This window comes from Temnothorax nylanderi, unplaced genomic scaffold, assembly GCF_030848795.1.
Source record: "Temnothorax nylanderi isolate EJ_2023f unplaced genomic scaffold, tnyl_v1.0 TNYL_tig0571_pilon, whole genome shotgun sequence".
Lineage (NCBI taxonomy): Eukaryota > Metazoa > Arthropoda > Insecta > Hymenoptera > Formicidae > Temnothorax > Temnothorax nylanderi.
The window spans coordinates 32,807-41,749 of record NW_027249633.1 but is presented as its reverse complement, the minus strand read 5'-3'; the positions used below and the strand labels follow the sequence as shown (position 1 = coordinate 41,749).

The 8,943-nt window shown below is 41.3% G+C and overlaps 1 protein-coding gene across 1 annotated transcript; it reads left to right on the top strand.

The window, feature by feature from the left end:
• Nucleotides 1-1,356: 1,356 nt before the first annotated feature.
• Nucleotides 1,357-8,711, top strand: LOC139784011 (uncharacterized). Its single transcript, XM_071723183.1, is given in 9 exon segments — nucleotides 1,357-1,491; nucleotides 2,013-2,282; nucleotides 2,375-2,749; nucleotides 2,861-3,115; nucleotides 3,117-3,284; nucleotides 3,426-3,726; nucleotides 3,813-3,872; nucleotides 3,875-6,235; nucleotides 6,238-8,711. Coding segments are annotated over 9 exon segments (5,250 nt in total). The 3' UTR covers nucleotides 7,563-8,711.
• Nucleotides 8,712-8,943: the final 232 nt, after the last annotated feature.

The window sequence follows — 8,943 nt, the reverse complement described above, 5'->3', positions numbered from 1 at the left end:
GTAAACTAAATAATAACTTTCTTTTTTTACACGCGGCTGTAATAAAATTTTTCTTTTTAAGGCTGACACCGGCTTACATGATTATGTTAGGAATAGCGCAATTAAGCTCGGCTTGGTTCGTTAAAACATCGCAATTTTACATCTACGAAAAGTCACACGAAACTTGTGCGAAATATTGGTGGAGAAATCTTCTGTACATAAATAATTTCTTTGGAATGGATACAATGGTACGAACACGTTTGATAAGATCAATTTAAAATTATACTTGGAGACGCATAAAACATTTCTAAAATTTGTATTCCATTACAGTGCATGAGTTGGAGTTGGTATCTAGCTAATGATATGCAATTCTATGTAATTACTACGGCGCTGTTGTTATTGTCGACTACGTATGTTAACCAACTATTATAGGCTGCATGATTCCTTTTATTGGGCCTTGTTTTAATAAAATATCAGTATTCTATCACTGATAGTATAGTATTAGTAAAATAATACATTCTTGCAACTTTACTTTATGCCATGAGTATTTCTTTGAAATCCTTTTGCAACTTGAACAACTTGAATCGCGCAAACGGAAGAGAGCAGCGTAATGCCACATATAGTGCTCAGCATCTCGTGGGTGGAGTTGGTTTTCCTTGGCGTGTTCACATCGGGCATCGTTGACCAGCGAACCGTAAAGAGCATGAAACTAGTTGCTGTTATCCACTAAGCATGCAGAATGTTAGCAGTATGCCGGCGGTTCAATAACAGATTCGATCAGGATATTGAAACAGATAGGCATTAATTGCACCCGTATTAAATTTGTGCAGATATGATATAATGATCAGGATAACGAAATCGAGATTAATTGTTCCTTTTAATTATTTAAATTCGCATCAAGTTATTAATATAATATTTTCGTTTGATTTGTATCTATTAAAGTATAGTGAATGGTTTTATTACTCTATTATAGTAATTTATTTAAAATTATTTAAACGCGAAACAGCAAATTTTATTATAAATCTTATCAAAATTTATTAGTTTTATGCGATTCTTATCGCAATTCTGCCGATATTAAATACGATAGATCATACATCAAATTTGTTGCTTTTCTGTTAGCAAAATTTTATAGAAGATATTTTACAGTCTGCTTTCGATGATTTTGGCTTGACAATCTGAGTATATAACTTTTATTGCTTCTCGTTTACTAAAAATTCTTAGTTTCCAACTTTTTGGTCTTTGGTTATTATTATATGACATATAGGAAAATTGTCCTTCCTTTGCCAATCTATATTTTATAAATCTTGACTTTTTTGAAACTTTGAATTTATTAAATAAAAAAGAAAACATATACCATCGTCTCCATTCCTTTTGCAGATGGTTCATTATGTGTCTGCGTCAGCGTTAACGTCTCAAGCTCATCAAACGCCACTAAATTCTAGAAATAATCCGGATCTCTTCGGGCAACTTCTCCGAAGAGCTGGCGGCATGGGGGACATCCGTGATTGTCCGGTAAGCTAACCGAGCGTATTTTATAAATCTTTGGTCAAATTTGTGACGAACGTGTTAAGCCTCGCGCGTTCTGCCGCGTTTTGTCATCAATTTCGTGGTAGCCCACTCATAACACGTTGTATTTTAAATAAGGTTACGTAGAACTGACTCATTCGAATACGAGTTTTATGAATACATTCTATCCACGAATTTACATCCGGTTCTATACTTTCTCTCGAAAATGGAACGCCAACGCAGGAAAGAAGAATATTCTTGATTTAAAAATATCTTTAATTTCAACGTGGAAATTACAGATTATACTGCGTTAAACGAAGAAAATTCACTTGAATGAAGTCATTTATATAGTTTAATCAAGAAAAAAATTGAAATTCTTATAAGAAGATTATAGATAAGTTTTAATTTGACATTTTTTTTTTTCTGTAAAGTCGATCAAAATGTGATCGTGAAATTATTATCATTGTTTCAAGATTTGATAATAATATTACAATAGAAATATATTTCTCTTCGTTTGTTATTTTCAGCGTTCTTGCGGTGCGAAAATTCAAATCTGTCGGACTTTGATGAATCGACCGGAAATAGTTTCCGTCGGCGTCGTCTGGGACAGCGAACGACCGTCGTTGGAGCATATCATGGACGTTTTTGCGACCGTGGGCACGTCCCTTCGACTAAGTGACGTCTTCCATAGCGTGGTAGACTCACGATGGGGCGCCTCCACCGTGCATAATCTCGTAGGAGTTGTTACCTATTACGGGAAACATTATTCTACGTTCTTCTTCCATACGAAATTGAAGGTCAGTGTTACCTTCGTATCACCAAGGTAGTTTTGCTACAGCGACTCCAGCTTTGTAGCACGACTTAACATGGCGATAAAACAAATCCTTAGGTGTGGATCTATTTCGACGATGCCACCGTCAAGGAAATTGGACCTCGGTGGGAGCAAGTCGTGGAAAAGTGTAGGAGAGGTCGTTATCAGCCTTTGCTACTCCTGTACGCGACGCCCGCCGGTACTCCGGTTAATACCGAGAACGCCCCAAAGACTATTATCCCTTTTCCGAATGATAATGGCCTAAAGACATCCCCAAAGAATAGCGTTCGCCGTTCTATTACTCCTAGTCCTGAGAAGCCATCCATCAATAGCACTGCCAGACGTGCCATCACACCTAATCCTGACAGTCCGCCACACCTCTACACTCAACGAACCGTTTACAGTGATTACCAGAATCTCACAGACATCCAGAATAATATATTCGGCAATCAGGTATGTTGTGTTTGATTAATATTTATAAATTATTTTTTACATCTTTCTTTTACTGCAGCAAACGTGTTGACTTCGCATTTAATTTTTTGACATGAAAATAATATGACACAGGGCGTAGACGCGGTCGATGGTGAAATAGAATCGAAGTACATTAGCCGTCGCGCCGTGGAAAATGTAATGCAGCAACAGAAGAAGCAGCAGATGCAATTGACGCGTAGCTTAAGCGTGGGATCGGCGCCGCAAGACGGTATCAGCATCCCTGACCATATGAACGTGCCTCGAAGACGAGATTCCGGTAATTGGTCCGGCGATCGAAACAGCGCGTCGTCGAGTTCGTCAACCACGATGGACAATACGTATCTGTACTATTGTTAATAAAATGCAGAGGACCTCGGGCGTACCTAAAAGCCCCATCAGCAAATCTGGGGAACTCTCGAGCAGCAGCAGCGGTCATTACGACGCTGGTTACGACTCGTATTCTTTGTCTTCCACTGACAGTCTTCCACTTCAGCAGGGTTTAAAGCACAACTTACAGGTAAATAAGAAAATATTAACAAAATTAAGAGAATAACGACAAGGATTTTGATTGTAAACTTCTAAATATCTAAATTTCTCAATCGTTACCACAAGTTGTTTGTGCGTACTCTTTTGTAATTTGGATATCATTTCTTACTAGCTTGCTCAAATACCGGAGGGTTACCAACCTTCTTCCGGCGACGATTGCGAACGATTATGTAAAGAAACGGACGCGTTGCTGGATAAATCTCGTGCCGCCGAAGATGCTGGCGATCTTAACACAGCCGTCGCATTGTGTAGTGCGGCCAGCAACAAAGCCAGAGCTGCGATGGACGCTCCGTATAATAATCCTCACACAATCACGATAGCAAGAATGAAACACAATACTTGCGTCATGAGAACGAGGAGTTTACATAGGAGAATGCTGCAGGAACAAGTTACTGTTAACGGTGACAAAGAGGGTAAGGAATCGAGATATCGATTACTCTGACACATGCAGAATAAATAAAAATACATATTTTACACATTGCGTTCTTTTTCTTTATAGATGGGGCAACTGAAGGAAGACACTCGCGAGAGAATAGTAAATCGAGCCAACATTCAAGGCAAAGTCGCGAGATAAAGGCAATCACTCTCGACAAAATAGTCGGGAACTTCTCGTGAACGCACCAACAGTGGTGGTAGATAAACCTACCACGAAGAGTATCGAGATTTACGCTACTTTGCCGAAGAAGAAGACTCTACGTACTAAAGCGACAGCGATGAACGTCATCGAGGACGAAGAATTCATGCTGTATGATCGCCCAACGCAAAGAATCGGCTTGTTTAGCCGTACGAAACGTTGCGAACACGATAAGAAAGATAAGAAACGCGCGAGGAGCGAAGAGAGGAACAAGAATGTGTCAAAGGATTTTTCGATAGCACCATCTAGATTGTCACCGTCTCCAAAAGGGGTAAAGATCGAGAAGCCAAAAGAAACCGAGATTAACGCAACTGTCGTCAGAAATACACAGCTCAACAATACGGCTACGGTCGAGCAGAAGCAGGGCAAGAAGCAGCACAAGATTCGCAGAAAGTTGCTCATGGGCGGATTGATCAAGAGGAAGAACAGAAGTATGCCAGATTTGCGAGAAGGGCAGGATGGCCAGGCAAATGTGAATACGGAAAGATCATCCGCCTTACCAAAACAGTCGGTAGACGATTCCAGCGTTGGTCTAAAAGGCAATGATGTAAGTCAAACACTGAGTGGTTACTTATCGGAGGGACACCTGGAGTTCGCCGGCAACAATGGATCTGTAAATACTAGCAATCCAAATCTCGAAAGAAGCCGTTTGATGAGAAAGAGCTTCCACGGCAGCGCCGGCAAAGTGTTACACGTGGCAAAAGTGCCTCCGCCCCCTCCGCTCAGGACCACTTCTCAGCTTAGCAAGTCTAAGTGTTCGGGCGAAGTGCACAACGAGCAGCAATCCGACAAAGCTGCATACCCTTTGCCGGATAATAGGTGCGTGCCGAATTCGTCGCAGGAACAAAACAACGTTTATTGGAATCACATGAACACGAGCAACTCGACTAACGTGACGAACAGGAACTCAGATTATGCTGATTACTCCTCGGAATCGCATTCGCTCCCTTTTCTACCGTCTTACAATGAACAGAATACCAATATTTCTGGAGCGTGTCAAATAAATTACAACAACAAGCCTAGGATTCAAGATGACGTCATACAATACGCTAACGGTATACTCTACGAACCGACCTTCGTTGTCACTCGCGCAGACGTGCACAATGAGCAGAGTCCGCCTAAACAACAATTTCAGCCGGATTCCTTACCACCTTATCCCGAAAACGGCAATATTTCGCATTCGCGGCAACCGAGCGAGGAGTTTCCACCACCGCCGTATCCATCAATCCATTCGGTGTCGCATTCAAGACAAACCAGTGAGGATTTCCCACCGCCGCCGCCACCGATCGATGAGCCGACTCCTCTTCAAGAGACTCAACAGCATCAAGCTTCCATTCAACCGCAACAGCAACGCGCACAGCAATTCGAAGCGCAGCAAATTGGCAGCCTGTTGGCGCAGTTGCAAAATAAGAGGGGGCAGATCTTAATTGACGATTCGAATAAAGAGAAACGAGCGCAAGAGCACGAGGACGAGGAGAAATCCTCGAGCGAAACGTGGTTGAGAGAGCTACAAGCTAAACAGGCCGAGAGGAAAATGAAGAGGCAAGCACCTTCAAATCAAGACATTCCAAAAGTTAGAACTCCGTCGATGCCGACGATTCCAGGACCGACTATCGCCAGAAGAACCAGTGATTTAATGATGAATAATCTTGGACAGAATTACGATCAAGGTCGCGACGTCACGGACTGCCCGAGAGTCGCTTCTTCGGTAAAAGACATGGCTGCTAGATTTGAACAGATCAAGCTGCAACCAGCCTCGAAGTCGGACGCAGACGTGAAACCTCAAACGAAGCAAAATGTGAATTGCGTTTCGCCGATGTTAATATCTTCAGGAAACGATATGCCTCAGGAAACGTCATCGATGGAGAGCGCGAAGTCGGCAAAATTACCTTCCGAGAATACCGTAGTTTTTACGAAGACAGAAACTTCAAATTCTCAGACCGTTTCGAACTCCAGTTTCGATTCGAGTTCCAGCCAGAACAGCTTTATCGCGATGGTGCCATCAAACGAATCCGTTCAACAGAGCGAATTAAATGCCGCGATGTTATCTATGTCCTTGACGCTCCCGCACGAGAATGGTTTGCCTGTTGATTATCCGGAAGATGACATCAGCGAGGTGGCGATGCAGAACACTATACAAAACACAACGATACTGCCGAACGAGGAGGACATTGCTCCGCGAAAGGTGAAACGGCGGATTGGGAAGAAGAAAAGCGTATCATTCTGTGACCAAGTGGTGCTCGTTGCAACAGCGGAGGACGACGAAAAGGATTCGTATATACCCAATCCTATTTGGAGAGAGTCCTGCGTTCCGCGATGAACAAGCCTGAAACTGCTCAAGTACTGCGAGAAATCAGAAGTCTTCAGGAGGCAGAGACGATTCGCGAGAACACCGCCGCGAAATTCCAACAACAGACCCTTCCTTTAAAGAGCGAAGCTGATAGCGTGCCGGCGACACCTTTCCAGGACCAACTGAGGAGCGTTAATCCAATTCCAGACACCATTAAGCCCACATTTGGACGGCAAAATTCAGGCGATTCGATTGGATCGTTAACGGATAAGAAGTCTTGCGGGTCTTGTGGGAACGAAGGGAAAGACGTGGTCGATCGTCCTATGAGAGAGACCTATGCTGGTATTCCCGTGAACACTTCGAAACCGACGTCCTATTCACCGCAGCTGCAACAGCAGATCAGATACACTCAAAATGGATACACTCAATATGTGCAGTCGGTGTACCCGCAGACGCAATCGTCCCATCCAAGAAATCAAATAATTCCTTTGTCGCAAACCCAGAAGCCAGCTAGTCCTTACCCGACGCAAATGAACGGGCAATACATTCAGAATGGAATGCAGCAAACGAAAATACTGCCTCAGAAAAACGGCTACGGACCGTATTATCAGCAGCAATTGCACAACCAGTTGGAGCAGCAGCACAATCAAATGAACAAGCAGGCGACCGTTCAGCCGCAGCAGAATACTCTGAATCAAAGAATCCCGTCTCACAATGCCAGCCCGATAACTGTCCAGCATTCGCAGCAGCAATTTTATCCGCCTAATCAGTCGCCGAGTCCATATCAAAGTCAATACTCTCAAAGTTCCTATCAGGGTCATCCCTATCAAACTGTTCTTCCGCAAGGCAGAGCGGGCCAACCATTGCCGCAGTATCAGCCACCGTCTAATTCACTAGCCTATCAACAGCAGCAGCAGCAGCAGCAGCAGCAGCAGCAACAAAACGCGCAGAACTATCAGCAGAGACATGACAACTACCAGCGACAATTATCATCTCAGAAGGTAGAGCAACAAGGTTCCATGGTGTCCAATCAAACGTATCCCAAGACTCTGCAGAACGGCCAGATACAGCCGAATGTGAAATATCCGGCCTATCAACATCCTCCGCTTTCCAAACAGATGCACTTCGCGATGTCCACTGCGAAGGTCGTTCCGATGGTGATGCAGCCACCTCTGCAAACGCCAACAGGCATCGCGACTACCGTGAGAGCACACGTTACACCCTGCAATCTCTGTCGGAAGAGAAATGTACTTGAGCCAACGCTGTATTGCACGGATTGCGATTTTTACATGTCGCGTTTCCGACCAACTAACAAAACCACTTGAGTTGGTCCGTGTGAATACAATTAAAAGATTTGCCGGTTTCATCGAATGTTGATCCTCTCCGACGAAGAAATAGTGTCGTCCTCTTCGTGATGAATCAATTAATTACCGTATCCAAAAAGTAACAACTATAGTTATTGATGTTCACAAAAATCCAAAATGTTTGTATTTTCTATAACCGCGTTGTGTTACAATTTAAGCGATTTGCGATGCGTGCAGTCGTAAGAATAATGCAACACCGAAATCTATTTAGCCATGTCTCGGAAAATTAGGTATAAAATTAAATATACAGTATATTAAATATACAGTATTAATAACTTTTTAGATGACATTCGATGAAGTACCGAAATATATATATGATTTATATTATTTTGTATAAATATTAGATGACTTTCGATTAAAGACCCTCATTGTGCAGCTACTAGTTATGCTCGTGTATAATTGTATCGATAGAGCCGTATTTTCTATAATTTATATTATTTGTAGAAAAATTGTACTTAATCCCATCATTAGACATATTTCGACGTGCTTAATGAATTAGGTTATTATTGTAACAGGCGTGAGACTCTAACATAACATTAAACCATCCGCTAAACATTTGTATTTTATAAAATATTTCATCAATGTATTTAAATTGCGGCGTTATATTCATACCTGCGGTACATATTTTTATTTGTATATAGGTAAATGTCATCACGCTTCTCTCTTAAGATCAGCACAACCAATAATTCATTTTGTCAATTATAGTTGAGTTGAGCGAACTACATTTTCCGTTTTTGTGTAACTGCATAATCTATTTTATTGCAGAGATGAGAAGTTAGAATTGTGATACTAGCCATGCTACATAGAATTTTAAAAACTCGTTAGGATATAGAAACTGTATTGCAAATTATGAGAGAAGAATTAAGTAGGAAAAGGTGAAACTTGATCTCTGAGAATGCGGAGTTTATTTTATGTTAACAATCTTTAAAGTTACGTTTTGTGTATTAACATGTGTATCAAATGTATCGCGTTACATTGTATTACTTTACTTACTTTTAAGCGCTAGATCAATGTACAAATATTCGATTTTATACTTTTTGTATGAGTATTTTGTTTTAAAAATACTTTACTTTTACTGTGACATTAATAAAGTCCCCTTGAGATATATTATCGAGTTGACTTTTTTTCAATCACTGAATCAAATTGATAATGAAAGAATGTACTACGAGTGTATCAGTAAAGCATAGTTACAAAATTAAACTAATCATATAAAGCGCAAGATTTAAATACTACATACATAAATATAAAAATAAAAAAGATTGATAGAGAAAAAGAGATGGATAGATAAAAAAAAAAAGAAAGAGAGAGTGAAAGAGCGAGACCAAACAATTATGTCGTGCAT